Raw genomic sequence first — 16,747 nt, 5'->3', positions numbered from 1 at the left:
AAATCATTGACAAATTTTTCATTTTGGGGTGGAGTAACCCTTTAATGTGAAATTAAAACCGCCAGTAGGTGGCAGCAAGTCACTGTTAATGAGTGAGTCATTGCAATTGAACTGATTGAATTGATTCATTCAGGAACGAAACGCTGTCACGTTGTTCAGAGACGCAAAACTCTGTTGTTTGGAACCATTTTTGTTGGCGAAATAGAACAAATTCGAACACCTTGACACATTAGATAGAAAAACTGAGTATATTGTATTATTTTAAATTGTAAATAACACATATAGTGTTTGTTTTTATATAAATTTTTTTAGTTTATGAGTATTTGTTTTTGCCACTTGTTTTGAATGTGAGACATTTTCTCCCACATATTTAAACCAAGGGATGCAAGTTTTTCACAATGTGACAGATTGATCCTTAAACTTAAGCACTTTGGGATATTCTGTTAGAAATAACATCTCCACTAAACATTTATGTGTACAGTATCAGTATGGATCATAAGGCAAGTTTGTCTATATTTGCTCTTTCCCAGGCTGGACCACACTAAGGTTGAAGTGCTCCCTGAACTGGTTGAGCTGGCCCAAGATGAAGCCAGTACTGTGAGACTGGCAGCTTTCGACACCATCATCAACCTCTTAGAAATGTTTGACAGTGGTAAGCCTCTCACAGTGTATATTGAATTAACTGGATTCTCATGTTAGTTGTTTTATTAAAACAGAAATGACAACCATTAATTATTAATGTAATAAAAATACTCGTTATGTGTGGATAAATATGTAGTTGATATTGTTGGTCTGAGTATCTTTAACAAAAATTAAGCTAATTTTTAATGCAAGACACTACAAGTAAAACCATTGTTTAAGTGTTTTTTTTATTTTTATTAAACTTTATCTATTTGTGTCAGTAGATTTTAATTACAATACATATTTAAAGACAGTTTTTCAGTTTTTCTTGCTGTTGACAGTATTTTCTGATTAATGGAGTGATAAAATGACATTCAAAATCTTCTGAATGACCAAATGAAACATGAATTTTAAACCGGGCTTTATCCAATGTTCATATTTCTGTTCTGGAATTGTATGCAGATTAAGGTGTATTACATTAAATAATGACTCATTTGCATATTTAACCATAAGATTTCAGAAAACTTGTAATACAAAACAATTATCTTAATGTATACTGTGATTAATCAACTGGGGAGGTATGGTGATCTATGTAGTGTCTTGCTTTAAGAAATATTACCAATGTTAATATCAGCTTTTCTGCTGTGGATGTCCGACAATCTGAAATGCAGTTAAATTACAGAGAAACATGAAAACATTTGGACTTCCTATTATTTCACAGAGTACTGTTTGAAACACATGCTGCGTACCTGCTCATATCATCAGACACTGCTTCTTTTTATTTCCGTACCTTTTTGCATGCTGGGACATCAGATTCAGATACTGGCATGTGGCTCCTTTGTGAAAAGATGTTGAAACTTGTCTCACACTCTTTCTCTGTCATCCTCTCACCCTCCCCTCTTTTCTGTCACCATTTTTCATAGATGACAGGACTTGTGTCATATTTCCCTTGGTGAAGGCATTCTGTGAAAAATGCTTCAAAGGGGATGAGGCAGTGCTGGCCTCCTTGTCCTTCCAGTATGGAAAGCTTTGTCACGGGCTCTCAGGTGACTGTCCGCTTCCTTTTTACGTCTTTCTGAAATGTTTTAGGATTACAGTCCATGAGTCATGACATGGATTTTTGTATCTCACATTTGAACAGAGTCTTTTACTGACGAGCAGCACCTCTGGTTTCTGGAGTTTTATAAGAAGCTGTGCTGTCTGGGTTTGCAGCATGAAAATGGGCATTGCGAGAGCCAGCCCTACCCATTGGAGCTGGAGAACAAATACGCCCTAGTGCGCAGGAACTGTGCCTACAACTTTCCTGTGAGTTTCCCTGCCTTGCATCTATATGTGTTTCAGTCTGAAGTCTAAACAAAATTGCCTTGCAGTTTATTGTAAGTCTTAATAAATGCTTTTGTTTTGCATTGCTTGTTTGGAAAGTTTATTTTTTCAGAATAATTTTGATTTGAAGGCCTTTTGACCAACCAATTTTTTCAGGCACTGTTATCTATTTTTAACATCTGTCAGTGGAGGCAAAGTCTTCTAGAACAGCTCAACAGCTCATTTGAGGAAATTAGACCTCTGTCTGCTCCATCATCAGTGTCTGAAGTGGTCCTTTGTTGTTAGTGTGGTTATATATAGCTGCAGTCGCTCAGAATAAGTTTGCGAACAGTCGAGATGTAGGTGGCTGAAAGTTATGTCTAAGAAACCAGTCGCTTTTTAAGAGGGACACAAAACCATGATGAAAATGTCATAAAAGTCGTTTTCATGACTTGTATGTTATATATAAGTTGTTATTCACTGATGATGTTTCCTTCCAATGGGCTTTTCTCACTAAATGTTCAGGAATGTGGATATATCAATATTATTTTTTTTGAGTGACAAATGAAATTTTATTTCTCCGGTTAATTAATTTTTATTTATTTTATTTTATTAAATTTTAAATTAATTTATTGCTCCGGTTGTATTGTAAACAATGACATCGTCTATATTGCTTATCAATTTGAGCCCGATTGAGACGCAGAGGATATTAGTGAAGAGGATCGCGCAGAACCTGTGCAAGCACGGCTTTTAATGGTAGGCCTAAGATTTTTGTTTGTTGTTGTCTCATACTTTTAGATACGCTGTTATTTGTAAATGCTACTGCTTCTGTTAGCTTTTAATATACGGTTTTATCCTGATTAAAGCTGTAATACAGCACGTACCAGTCGTTTTTGTAGGCATTAAACTGCCAGAATTTTAAAAGACGATATCTCCGTTTGCATTGAACTTTCAGCTTCGTAACTTTGCAGATATTGTTTATGATCAAACAGCAACATTACACACTAACTAACATTAAAAAAGTGAAATCGCAATCAACCACCCCTTTAAGATTACTTTCTTGAATAATTTATAAGCATATTGCTGTGTGTCTGGAGTCTTGTCTGTAGATTTTCTTCTCTGTATTTATTTTCAGGCCATAGTGTTATATGCCGATCCAAACCACTTTCTGTCTGAATTATATCGTACCTTCTCAAGTCTTTGTCATGATCCTGAGATTTCAGTACGGAGGACGGCAGCTGGTGGTTTCCATGAGGTACAAACTCAGAAACTCACATATTTTCGTCATAGTACACAATGTGACTTACATTTTGACAGGTAGCAGTGCCTCAGTTCAGAATGTACAATACCATCTTTTCTAATCCCTCTGCATTAGGTGGTCAAATTGCTGGGCCCAAATGTGCATTACATACACAAAGAGATAATCGCTTTGCTGCAGGATGACTCATTAGAGGTGAGACCTGAATAAAGGTTTGTGTGTGTGTGTGTGTGTTTGTTTATAAAAAGAGCTTTCATCTGTCTGTGACAGCTTCAGTCATTTCCTTGGCACACTGTGCTGTGCGAGACATGGCAACTTTCTTCACAGAAAGATTCGGTCTTTCTCAGAACCTCTACTGACCGCTGAGTTCACTTGAACAAATAGCCGTCTGACCATTCAAAACCCCCTCCTCGCAAGGCCAACGGAGCTTATGTAACTTCTGTATTTGGATGCACGTTAGTTAGGGAAGAAATTCCCTTCTGGAGTGTGTGTGAATCAAAGAAATAAAATTGTTTGGTTCTGTCTTTGTAATAGATTAACGGAAATGAACTACTGTACCTGTAGACCTTAAAGGTGAAGTGTGTAATTTCTGCACCACTTAAATGGAATTGGAAAAAATGGCAGATTTTCAAAAAAACTCCCCCATTTGCAATTGATCGCAATTTGATTTGATATTTGAAAATTTTTTTTTAATATTTTTAGCATCAAAAATGTTACACACGTCACCTTTAACACCAAACTACCAAAAATTCTTCATAGGCGCCAGACATACCGTGCCTACGTGTGTGTGTGTGTATGAAGCTGTGTGCACAAGTGTGCGAGTCTTTGCGGAGGTTGCATGCAACTGTGTAGGATGAATGAATGCATTGCACCTCCCTAGCTAAGGCTAGAGTGTGGTATTGTTTATTCTGTCATGATCCTCTGAGCAGTGTTAGTCACACACTGCATTAGCATCCACTATAGTGCAAAGCTCCCTGAGCCATCAGACATAGTGATTTTCACGATTAATGATGATGGAAACACAACATTATAGACTATCTATTATAGTCAGTGATCTCACTCCAGCTTATCTCCAATTTTAGAGCCCCTTCCTGTGGTTGGCAGAAATGTGTTTCTGAAACATCTGATGACGAGAAGGCTTTGTTGATTTGCAATAGCTCAATGCTTTTGAATCGGCAGGTATTGGATGCTCTGTTGAACAATATTCAAGAGACTTTAGAGCTGGCCACTTCCAGAGGGGAGGGAGCAGGACCAGAGAGCAAGGTACCTGCTTCATTTTTGATGCTTTTAGTTAGAATTTTCTTTTGTGACTTTTTGTGATCTTTTAGACTTTTAGTTTTACCTGCAATATTTATGGTCCTAATAGTAATAAACAAAATACTAAACATTTTAATTATGTCATGTTGTTTAAAAATATTTATGAAAATAATAATAAATAATTATTTTAAATAATAATATTTAATTATAATAAAATTATTTATATTTGAATTCAAATTATTAACAAAATGGCAAGAACTGTCAAACATAACATAATAAAACAACACAGTATGAGGCTTTAAGTACTTCTAATATTCAATATATCGAAATCTTTTAATGTTTAGAATTTTGGGTTTGTTAGAATTTTTAATGTTTTTGTAAGAAATCTCTTATCCTCACCAATGCTGCATTTATTTGATAAAAAATACAGTAAAAACAAAAATTTTGTGAAATATTATTACATTGGAAAATAACATGTTCTATAATAACTTGTAAATATAATAATATTCATGTTCTATTTTAATATATTTTAACATCTTATTTATTCCTGTGATGGCAAAGCTGAAATTTCAGCAGCCATTACTCCAGTCTTCAATGTTACATGATCCTTCAAAATTCATTGTAATATGCTGATTTGATGCTCATGAAACATTTTTTTATCAATGTCGAAATTAGCTGTGCTGTGTAATATTTTTGCGGAAACCATGATACATTTTTTTCAGGATTCTTTCATGAATAGAAAGTTCAAAAGAACAGCATTTCAAAAAAATTTTTGTACAAATGTGAAAGTCTTTACTGTCACTTCTGGTCAATTTAATGCGTCCTTGCTGAATGAAAGTATTGATTTGAGAAAAAAAAGTGTCCCCAAACTGTTGCAATGTTAGTGTATGTCTCACGCTCACCCTTACAGCAGGTGAATATACCAGACTTGGTGCCTGCCTTGGTAGCAGCAGAACAGAAAGCGGCCTCCTCGCTGCACTGGCGGGTTCACGAGAAACTCCTGCAGTGCTACTCCTGTCTGCCCCTTGTCATCTCTGGAGACCAGATCTACTTCCGCTTCTTTCAGAGGATGTTCAGCATCATCACTACCAATGTAAACCTTCTACACGCACACTCCTGCCTGTAGATTCTCTCAATTTGAATTGTATATTTCATCTGTCCTTCTGTTTACGCTGTTCTAGAATGTTCTGCCAGTCCAGCGGGAAGCTGTCAGGACGTTATGTGTGTTCTTGCGCTATAACCGCAAACAGGAACAGCGGCAAGAGATAATCAGCAAAATAAAGCAAGGTAAAAAAGCAGGATCTGCTTATATTACATTTTTTGTGTATGAGATTCAGTGAATCAGGACTGTCTCTCTTCTGAATTTAAGAGCTTGCTCAAGGTAGAAGCTACTGGAACAGGCTTCGCTATCTGGACCTGTGTGAAATCACAATAGACCTCTTCTCCAAGTCGTATTTTTGCAAACATTTCCTTATTCCAGCGCTTGAGTTGGTCAATGACCCCGTAGCCAATGTCAGGTGAACAGCTCACATTTTTTTAAGTTCTGTTATTGCGTCCTTGTTTACTGTGCTGCCGTGACTAATGCTTTAACATATTACAGTTTATTGTTTGTTTTATTCAACCAAAAATAAACATTCTGGCAGGTACAAGCTCTGTTATATGTTACCCAAACTGAGATCCACCATCAAGGCAACAGACAAACATCTACTTCAGCAGCTGGAGTTCTGTGTGCGGAAATTGTTGTGCCGTGAGAAGGACAAAGATGTAGTGGTAACTTTGCGTAAGGTGAGCCTCTCATTATTAAAGTGCGGTCACATTAGCAAAGTTTTGGTGGGCAGAAATGATCCATGTATGAAATAAAGCTCACAGAGAAGTTACTTTCATATCAAGCAGCTTTCTGCTGATCATCACAGTGAATTCACTTAAACCCACTGCGAAATCTGTGAGAGGAAATCTCTCACCCTCACATAAATGACAGCATTTTGCCTATTAAAAACAGTAAATGTGAAGATTTTTAATATATTGAACATAATTTCATTAATAGAAGTAATTAAATCCTCAAACTGTTTTGTTATGTTTTCTTAGACAGTTCAGGAGCTGGACAAAATGGACATAACAGAGCCGGTATGAAAGATCTGTCGCTTTGACCCTTTCCATTTAGTTGTTTTGACGGTTTTTATAGACCATCTTCTTTTTCTGAAAACTGTGAGCTGATTTTGTTTCACTGTTAGTGTTGAAAGAACTTTTTATATTTATAGTATCATAAAAGGCATGAAAGAGAGCTTTTGGATCAGAAAAAGGAGAAGGAGGAGACTCTTTTACTTGAAATGGTGAGCGATTTACCCTTTTTAATCATTTTATGAAGACAGCAATTGTTTTTTTACACCAAAACAATTTTATATGTCCAATTTTGGGCCTGAAAAGACAAATAGGTTTTTCATTATGTGTAAATTTAACTTTTTAATGTCAGAACAAAGAAGTCAAAAATATAATAATAAACATTACTGCTGTGTTTGTGGTTTTGTAACACATAGGAACTGCTAGAACGACAGCAGAGTGAGGCGAAACTAGCTGGAGATAAACAGTCGGAGAAGAAACGTGAGTGACGTTCATTCATGCACCCTCTCTCTTAAACTTTGGATGTTTTACTAGCATACATATGTACATTTCTCAAATGTATGTGGGTGTTTACTTGTTTAGTTTATAATGCTTTTGTAATGCAGAACGAGACAGCAAGTCAGGCCTCTCTGGTAGTAAAGGAATGTCAGGATCTACATCAGGAGCAACATCATCCTCTTCTGCTGGTTAGCATCCTTCCTGATGTACATTAATGTTAACTGAATAACAAAAACATTGCATTTGTTTTACTATATACACTACAATTCAAAGGTTTGTAGTCAGTAATTGCTTTTTAAAGAAATGAATACAGCAATTAAGCATTAAATTGATCATAATTGACAGATTTTATGACAAATAAATGCTTTTTTTTACTTTCTATTGACACTGAAGACTGGAGTAATGATGCTGAAAAACATTTTTACAAATGACATAAAGGTTCTAAAGGTTTGAGAATTGGAAGGTGCTTATTTTCTCAACACTGATCATGTTTGCAGGTAAGGAGATGCGGAGGGCCAAACTAGCTCGCAGTCGTTCCCTCAGCGGTCATCCCACGACACCCAAGATGACAAACCCAGACAAATCCTTGTACGTAACACAATCATCTCAATGCTCTTGTGCTGCTATTGCAGTGGATTGCGCCAGCTGAGTTCTGTCTAGATTTTGAATTTTGTCATGAATTTGCCATGACCCATCACCAGTAGTTACATAGCATATTTATACTCACTATTTTCTCCTTAGAAAAGTGAAGGATTCAGGAAGTTGCCCTGGATCGGGAAAGAGCGCCATGTTACCATTAAATGGTATCTAATCAAATATCATCATGAGGTATAATGACATGCTCTTTGCCGCAAACTGTCTTGTCGTTTACCTGTACTCGTTTGTTTTCCAGACGATAACCTGCGACCCCACCACTTTAATGTTGCTTCATCAATCTCCCCCACCCCATCATCCTCCTCCATGCCCATCCTGATCCGCAGCAACACGAGCAGCTCTGTGGATCACCGGAGTAACGGGAATAAAGACACACAGTCTAGGAAGCTCTCTGTGTACGTAATGCGATCCTGTACTGTTTAACCTTAATCTTATAATCTTTAATTAATCATGACATTTTGGGTGTAATCATTTTATGATTCTAAACTGGAATGATTCAGTCAGACTGATCTTGACCTCTGTGATGTTTTTCTATTCGTGTCTGACAGACAGCGGAAGTCAAATTCATTTGGAATGCAGTCTGGGAGAGAGTGATTACCACTTTGCCTTCTGACTTAAAGCCCCTTTCTACAAGACTTTTCATTCTGCAGCAGCAGTGTCCCTCCATTTTGATGTGTACATTCTATTCTAAACCAGAAACAGCTAAAGATATGCTGGGGCATCAGTTAAGGTCTGCATCGATCCATCTCTGCCTTATTTCACAAAAAAACTCGCAGCATATGTCATAAAACGAAAATGACAGTTGAGGAGTAATTGAATGTATTTAATTTACTGCCTCATTATTTTGTTTCTTGTATTATAGCATGCTTTGCAAATTCTCTGTTTTATATTTTTGAAGTGGCTAAGAGAAAAAGAAGCACTATGTATTTTTATGATTGAAGAGTTTTGGAACTCTCCATCCCATCCCACCAATGAGATTGTGCCTGGTGCTGCCCAGCACCTGATTGATTATCGCCAACATCTTAGTACCCAATGAATAAAACTCATGTTGAATATGGCGTGCTTTAATGAGTTACATTTGAACAGCCTGTTAAAGTGCTGATAAGAATACTATGCTGATACTGACAAATCTCAAGAAGCACAAAAAACAAGTTACTTGTCACATGTAACATTAAACTGTGTGGTTAACACTTCATCACGCCATTCAATAAATCTCCTTAATCAACCATTTCAGAAAACACTATACATTTACAGTTGTTTTCTTATCAGACATTGTATTGTTATTATATTATACTGATATTTTTGTTTTAAAACATTAAAAACACTATTCTGTTATATTACACAAATAAATGTTCAATTCTAAGTTGGTTATTCAAGCAAAACAACAGGTTAATCTATGAGTAGGAATAAGAATAAGTACACCACCATTGGTAGTTTCTCTGTTCATAATTAGTTCTTAGTTGGGTCGACCACACGTCCTATGTAGAGGATGCACTGTGTGGCCTCGTGGTAGATGACAAAAATGAAGGGTCGGTTGAAAGTGAGCCTGGGAGGAAGAGGGGTCATAAAGAGATTGCTGGAGGCATCGGCCACTGAGCCTCCGGTCTCATCCACCTCCACAGTGACCTTCTGTACCACCTGGAATCAAGAGGCATTGGTCAATGCATGCTGGTATATCACATCATTTACTATATATATATTTTTATGATATATTAATGTTAAAGTGGACACCACAGGAATAAATTACATTTTAAAATATTCACATAGAAAACTGTTATTAAAACTTGTAACATTATATTGCAATATTACTGTTTTTATTGATTAAATTAATGCAGCCTTGGTGAGCATAAGAAGCTTCTTTCAAAAACATAAAAAATAAAAAAATACTAAGCCACAATTTTTAAACAGTAATGTACAGTATATATATACACACACAAACACATCAATGTTATGACAATACTTGTTAAAATCATGGTGCATGTAACTGGTAGACATGAAAAATGCATTGACATGAAAATCTTCGACAGTTTCCGTCATTATTGTTGGAAAGCTCTCACACCTCTGACAGTTTCAGGCCTTCATTGCTGCTGATTCCAGAGAGATCTGCAGTACTCTCGAAGATCTCTTTAATGCCCAGGCTGGGCAGACTCATACTTAGTGAGTTGGACTGCTTCAGTGAAAATCTGGGGAACTGTATCTCCAGCTTCCTGAGGACAGAGACAAAACTGATCTTTAGAGATCAACAGAAATATGTCTTGAAATTGCATGTTTCTACAGGGTAACTATAAACTGTTTCAAATATGTCATATGATATGATTGCTCAGTTTGGCTGCTCAGCACGAGTCTGATGGAGATTTGAGTCATTTAAAAAAAACACACATTGATTTGTGAAAATGTGAGAGACTGATTACATGACTCACGTCTTTTTCAGCTTTTCAACCCATCCACGAAACACTTGACCAGTCATGGATTCATCAACGTAGGTGTAGTCCACATCTTCATCTGGAAGAAGGACAAGTATGGCAATGCCCTCCTCACAGGGCAGTTTCAGAATGCCAACCTTTAATGTGGGGTCATAGGCCAGGTAGTATTTGCCCGAATGGAGCATCATGGGCACTTGCACAATCTTATACTTGTTCACATAGAAACGTTCCTCTTGGGTGAAGGTAACGTTGAAGGGTTGCAGCCACTGACCTGTTAAAGATCAAGAGATTATCTTTTTTCACATTCACTTTTTTGAAACTTATTACACGCCTCTCTGGAATACCTGATTCTGATTGGTCAATCGTGGCATTTAGTGGTCAGATGTTCATCTTGTGGATAGGCTAACTGTTTTGTACATTGTAATGGACTATTTTTCTTAGTGGACAGGTAACATTTAAACTCTGATCAATATTTTATACATTTATATTCATATATTTGGTAAATAGCCATGTAACAAGCAGGATAGTATACATTATCCCCTTACATATATGATATTAGCATATATTAGAAAACAAAATATGCTAATATATAACAGTAATTGCAACTACTACCTGAAATATTAAGATAAAATGTTAATTACGACATTATTCACTTGTTTTTTCCTCACCTGTGAAGAAATCCGCACTGATGAACATCGCCATGCTTTGTGGATCTACGTTCTCCACCACATCTTTGACCTTGTCCCCTGTTCGGCCTCTTACGTAATCATCGATGCTCCCTTTGGCCTGCTGTCCATTGGCAAAATTCACATTTTGAACATCTGCATTATAAAACTGCTTAACCTGGTTGCTGAAGCCGTCATCTGCCTTGACGTCCTGCTTCATGAAGAGGCCAGTGGCCTGGATTTGAGCAGTGGTCTCCCTCAGCTGCTTCAGTAGGGTCTGAATCCGTTCTGGCTCTCCATCTTTCTCCACACCAATACCCTGTAGCAGCTCGGTGCGAGTAGCCCCACCAGCCCCAGCTGCTAATGTGGCTAAGGCCAAGGTAGTCCCAAGGGTCGAAACGGCTACATTGTCATCATTTGAGCTAGCAATCTTGCTGTACAACCGGGTAGCAAAGTCTGCATTTTTCTTGGCAAACTCGTCAACATCTGTGGTTTGCCCAAGAACGGACACAGCAAGGAAAGATGCTCTGACCAAGAGGGAGAAGATGTCGATCTTCATGATGCTCTGGTGAAAAACATTTACAGGCATATTATTTATCATCATGAACCAAATATAGCTATATTATATAATATAGCTATATTATATAAAGCCTGACATATAAAATAGTTTATTTAATCTTTATACAAAATATAAACCAAATAAAAAAAAAGACAAGAAAAAAAAAAGAAAGCATATGTATGATATAGTGAGAATATGGAGCTCACACTCGAGGAGAACAAAAATATAAATGTTATTCATTTTATTGCAAAAAATAAAAAAGTGGTTTGGTGCAGATGATATCCATATGGCCAAAAAGTAAGATCAAATTTTGATAAGCATGTAATGTAACTCGATTCGATTTTTATAACAGTAAACATATGCTGACTGCTTACATAAACTACATTTATATATTATTATTTGAGGATGAAACATCGAATGATGAATGCAATGATTGAGAGATTTACAAATGTTCCTCAAAAAAGCCTGAACTATCATATTTGAGAAAATAATTATACTAAAAGGCCTTTTACTTGCTAAAAAAGTGTGAACTATCAGTGTGTAGAAGGCATGCCTAATATTGCGCACAACATTTTTTTCAGCAAAGCTATGAACATGCTGATCACTTAAATGCCTTAGAAATGTATGTAGCCTATTGAATGTGATTTATAAAGCTTTATAAAGGACAAGACATAATTATTATTAATAACAAAATGTAGTATATGAAAGCCCACAATGGAAAACACACAGATGACTGTCATTGATAAAGAGCTGATCCATAAGCATGATTCTGATCTTTGAACTTTTGACAGGTCATAGCTGTAAACAAATAACACGATTTGCAAATGATTGGTTTATTTCTGTCTATTATGTCTTTGTTCATGGCCTTTTCATTGTAAAAATCTCAAATACTAAGAGATTTTTTATATAGTTTGCGAAAACCAAATGACAAATGTAGCTTGCTTACAATGCAGAACGTTACGTAATGACTGCAGAAGTAATCAGTCTGTCATTCTCATCACAGCCAGAAATAACAGCTAAACAAAAGCGTCGTTTGAAAAGGGATATAAAGGATATTGGGATATAAAGCTCATGAACAGTCATGATGATGACAGGGAGTTTGTTGACAGTGCTACTTTAAGATTTCGCATACAGACTGCGCTAACATACAGGAAATGTTACAACATACATAGAAATGTTAAATAATTCAATACAGTGTTCATGTGCTTTAGCTACTACAGACATGCACAGCGATTTAAGTAGAAATATGGCAAAAATATATGGTGGAGGCCAAACTACTTACAAATTTCTGATTCGACGTCAGTGCCTAATGTCCTTGTTAAACGACTACAGACAGGGATGTTTCAAAACCATTCACTGCAAACACAAAGTAATTAAATCGACTAAACTAACAGTTCATATGACGTCGCATCAATAACAAACCGTTCGTACGGAGATTACGCAATATCCGCCCTTTGAGCATTGTTGATGAGGTACGCAGTTTACGTAACGTTATGTCCCACATTCATCGCAGATTATGGCATAAAACAAACAACGGTGCTTTGTACGGATATTTTGATTTTGAATGCTTTATTTCCGTAATATTTATTTTTGCTTTGTGTTATTTTTTTGACAACCGAGTGGTTACGAATAATAATAATAAACATTTTATATAGTGATGAATATATTCCAGTATAAAATATACTTATCACGTGATGTCCTTAGTAGTTGCATGTTTGACAAAACTGTACTAAATGCTACATATCTGATGTCTGGCAGGATATATATAACAAAATGGTCCAAGCTAAGAAATTATTGTGGAAAATGTAATGAATATTAAAAGCTGTAGAATAGATTATGTAAATTGAAATCGTGAAAAGTTTGCATAAAACGTTCGCGTAATCACAAATTACTGTGATTAGCCAATCCTGTATTTCCTTACCAGCGCTGAGAAACGTAACATGTACCATGGTACCACGTGACAACGTCACCAATACATACTACTCTAGCAGAAGGCTAGTTGGTAGAGTAGGCTAGTATATTTGTTTTTAATCCAAGATGGAGAAGACGCTGTTAATCGGATGGGTGGCTCGGTGACTCCAAGATAAATGCAGAACAATCTCTTTAGTTCAGGGGATTTGGTTTGGAACAGTTCTTGTGCACAAAAGTTAAGCATCCTTTGGCTTGCCTTAAAGGGATTACAAAACATAACAAGAACAAACTTGAAACGCTGTAGATTTGAATCATTGTCACATCTTTTTGTTTTTTCAAATGTAGGCTATTCACTTCTGAAATATAATGAAAAATTAGCCTAGATGTTTTAATACATGCTGATAAATACAGCAGAAAAATATAATCTAATGGCAAAGCTTAATTAGAAGACACAATAAGGCCCCAGCCCCATGTGACAAGACTTTTTGGAGGAGCCGTCTTGTCACCCAAAACATTTTTATCAAGCGGTAAAAAAATCTGAGTTGAATCGTAATACAAATAAAATCTCTGAATTTTAATTTTATTTGTTATAATTGAGATTTTGTCAACAACTTTACGCCTTTAATTTCTCAGATGTCTGACTTTATTTTTGCATATGAGAAATGCCTGATAAAAACTGACAAAACATTTTGCTTTGAATAGTCACCAAATATAAGAAAAAAGTAGCAATTGTGAGAAAAAAAGTCAGAATTAAAAGAGTAAGCACACAATGGGTTTAACATATTTCAAAACAATTTAGGCTTATATAAAACAGTAGTGCTGCAATAATGCATGCATAATAATCCTATTACTTGTTTCGCTTCTGTTTCAGTTTTTATAACCATTTCTTCTTTACTATTTTGAATTGTTTTTAGCTTTATTTTTTGTTTTTCATTTAAATGTTAAGTTTTGAAATTTTGTTGTATGCATTTGTCATTTTTATTTAATCTCTTTATTTTTAAAATGTGTATAGGTAGTATTTATAAAGTTTTAGCTTTTAGTTTTTGATCTGTTTTTAGTGTTTTTAATACTACAATTGATTGCTTCTGTTGTCAAGCAATATGTGAACGATTTACTAGTAGAAAAACTGAATACGGACCTACTATGAAACAAGTAAAGCAAGTGAGTGAAAGAGAAAAAGGCATTTTATACATTATGGATGGTAATAGCTCCTTAGTAAAACAAAGGCCTATAATTGAACCCTTTTCAGATTAACTTGAAATGTGTTTATCATTAAGATATTTTTAGGATGGACAAAATAATCTTCATTACAGGGTAGAGGCACAGGGAAGCTTATCTTCCATTACCATCTTTCTTTACAGCAGTGTTAACCATTGTTACAAATCAGTCCTGTTCCCCAGCATCTTAAAATGCATTTCACATTTCATTATCTTTTTCTTTTGTACGGCACAAGGATTACATTGCAATGCAGTGCCTTTCAGCTGAGAGCTCCTTCACATTCTGTTTTATTGTTTCAGGCCATTCTTAACGTCCATTCCTCTTTGTGTGCATCAAGTAAAGAGTCAAAGACGGCAATGCAGAGCTTGATCTGCCTCTCCAAGGCTGCCATTGTTAAATGGCTGGGTAAGTCTCAATGTCCAATGTCTCTTGTACTACCGGGCCACAGGGATTTGCTTTACAGGCACCCTCACTAATGTAAGAAGCACCCTCAGTGATTTGATTCTGGAGCCGGTCCTGTTTCCAAACATTCATTTAGCTATTAATTGCAATAATCCAGTGAGATTTTTGTATGCACAAGGAGTCTGACAGCAGCCAGTGCTCCACACAGAGATCTGATCTGATCATCATCCACTCTGTCTGGAATGACATGAAGAAACAGAACGAACTGAGACAGACTAAATCCAGAAGCGCTGTGGCAATGTCTCCAAGTTTGCTTTACAGGCACATTCTCTTGTGCTTGCTGGCTGGTGCTTGGTACATCTATGTTGGGATCGTCATCTACCTGGTAGCACTTTCCCAGGTTCTTGATGATGTTGAAGTTATAACGTGCAGTGTCCGCAATGCTGTTCTCCAGAAGCCAGCCGTCAGACTCAGAGTCAGGGTCTCCTAACCTCAGCACATTCTCCATGGCTGTCTGAAGATAACACACTCCTGTCAACACTGACACCTAGAGGAAGGAGAAAAGATTTAAGAAAATGAAGAGGCTATTAGTGTTTCTTGCTTTTAGAATGAGGGGTTGCAGTTTCAAATCTCTCTCAACTGACTTTCTTTTTTAAAATTAAACCAGTTAAAATTGCATCTGTTTGTCAGTAGATGTCTGCAAATCTTTGCATTCGACTGGAACTGTGAGACCAATCCATACTGAAAAAATTATTATAATAGGAATTGATAGATAGATAGATAGATAGAGGGATGGTTTTTCCCAGTCATTTCAATTATTATCAGTGTTGAAAATAGTTTTGGCTGCTTAATATTTTTGTGAAAATAAATCTTTTGTAACATTTTAAATGTCACTTTGCTCAATTTAACACATCCTTGCTGATTAAAAAAATTAATAAAAAACCCTAAACTTTTAAATGGCAGTGTATCAGTTTCCACAAAAATATTAAGTAGCACAACTGTTTTCATCACTGATAATAATAATAAGAAATCTGCATATTAGATTTCTGAAGGATCATGTGACATTGAAGACTGGAGTAATGGCTGCTGAAAATTCAGCTTTGCCATCACAGGAATAAATTACAATGAAAAATATATTACAATAGAAAACAGGCTCAATATCACACCTCAAAAAGCCAGATGATGAGAACGATTAAGCCAATGGACTGCATTATCTGTGTGTAGTGCTCCAGCAGGGCTTGTCTGCAGCCCCTCCAGTTCAGGTTCAGCTCCTCCTTCTGGTAGTCGTAATTATAGTGTGCTGAGTTGTTAGTGATTTGATGCTGGATGCAGGGCCGAGGAGAATGCAGGCCACAGCAGCTAAATGGCACTCCGTCGATCAGATACTTCCCCTCCACATTACTCCGCAGTCGCCTGAAGAAGAGTAGAATACATTAAAGAACTTTCTGCAGTATTAATAGTAAACCTACAGTGGTGGCCAAAATTATTAGAACAGTTAGAACAAAATTATTTTAAGTCAGTTATTTCTAGCTTGTGCTGTACTGTCATTAGGAAATAATGCTAAGCACCCTCAAACGAAATCAATAGCACCCTCAATTAAAGATTTGGCAAATGGTGCGTTTTTGTTCAGGTGTTGTGTTCAGCACGAATCATCTCATTAGAACCAAGTGTAGACGCAAAGTAAATAAGAGATTAATTATAATGTAACTTTGTGAGGTCGCGATGAACTAAGATGAGTGACGCTTTTTAGTGATTATAAGCAGAGCGCTCTTTGTGCCATAGCAATGGATGGACGGGAGTAAAACCTTTATATATATATATATATATATATATATATATATATATGTATGAAGAGTTCAGA

The 16,747-nt window shown here is 36.2% G+C and overlaps 3 protein-coding genes across 3 annotated transcripts in view; 1 reads left to right on the top strand and 2 right to left on the bottom strand.

Moving 5' to 3' along the window:
• The window catches only part of LOC107721330 (serine/threonine-protein phosphatase 4 regulatory subunit 4-like), a 22,404-nt gene extending 13,555 nt beyond the window's left edge, over positions 1–8,849 (top strand). Inside the window, exons 8-25 of the mRNA XM_016529281.1 lie at positions 531–652; positions 1,545–1,667; positions 1,763–1,926; positions 3,059–3,178; positions 3,299–3,376; positions 4,361–4,444; positions 5,349–5,531; positions 5,620–5,725; positions 5,808–5,955; positions 6,082–6,223; positions 6,524–6,562; positions 6,697–6,768; positions 6,973–7,036; positions 7,162–7,242; positions 7,552–7,642; positions 7,796–7,857; positions 7,947–8,103; positions 8,257–8,849. Of these exons, the coding sequence (XP_016384767.1) occupies positions 531–652; positions 1,545–1,667; positions 1,763–1,926; positions 3,059–3,178; positions 3,299–3,376; positions 4,361–4,444; positions 5,349–5,531; positions 5,620–5,725; positions 5,808–5,955; positions 6,082–6,223; positions 6,524–6,562; positions 6,697–6,768; positions 6,973–7,036; positions 7,162–7,242; positions 7,552–7,642; positions 7,796–7,857; positions 7,947–8,103; positions 8,257–8,302 (1,882 nt within the window). The 3' untranslated portion in view covers positions 8,303–8,849. The remainder of the gene's footprint in view (positions 1–530; positions 653–1,544; positions 1,668–1,762; positions 1,927–3,058; positions 3,179–3,298; positions 3,377–4,360; positions 4,445–5,348; positions 5,532–5,619; positions 5,726–5,807; positions 5,956–6,081; positions 6,224–6,523; positions 6,563–6,696; positions 6,769–6,972; positions 7,037–7,161; positions 7,243–7,551; positions 7,643–7,795; positions 7,858–7,946; positions 8,104–8,256) is intronic.
• Positions 8,757–12,824, bottom strand: LOC107721331 (protein Z-dependent protease inhibitor-like). The gene is made up of 5 exons (XM_016529282.1): positions 12,638–12,824; positions 10,800–11,361; positions 10,129–10,402; positions 9,768–9,915; positions 8,757–9,346 (listed from the first exon to the last, which is right to left on the bottom strand). The coding sequence occupies exons 2-5, from the start codon at positions 11,353–11,355 to the stop codon at positions 9,158–9,160; spliced, it is 1,167 nt and encodes a 388-aa protein (XP_016384768.1). The 5' UTR covers positions 11,356–11,361; positions 12,638–12,824; the 3' UTR covers positions 8,757–9,157.
• A 515-nt stretch (positions 12,825–13,339) lies between these two features.
• Positions 13,340–16,747, bottom strand: part of LOC107721267 (photoreceptor outer segment membrane glycoprotein 2-like) — a 7,406-nt gene continuing 3,998 nt past the window's right edge. Inside the window, exons 2-4 of the mRNA XM_016529190.1 lie at positions 16,053–16,299; positions 15,206–15,433; positions 13,340–13,522 (exon numbers count right to left, since the gene is read on the bottom strand). Coding sequence (XP_016384676.1) covers positions 13,340–13,522; positions 15,206–15,433; positions 16,053–16,299 — 658 coding nt within the window. The remainder of the gene's footprint in view (positions 13,523–15,205; positions 15,434–16,052; positions 16,300–16,747) is intronic.

Source organism: Sinocyclocheilus rhinocerous, unplaced genomic scaffold, assembly GCF_001515625.1.
Source record: "Sinocyclocheilus rhinocerous isolate Xijiao unplaced genomic scaffold, SAMN03320098_v1.1 scaffold271, whole genome shotgun sequence".
Classification (NCBI taxonomy): domain Eukaryota; kingdom Metazoa; phylum Chordata; class Actinopteri; order Cypriniformes; family Cyprinidae; genus Sinocyclocheilus; species Sinocyclocheilus rhinocerous.
The sequence above is the reverse complement of the archived record's forward strand: the minus strand, read 5'-3'. Positions and strand labels throughout refer to the sequence as shown.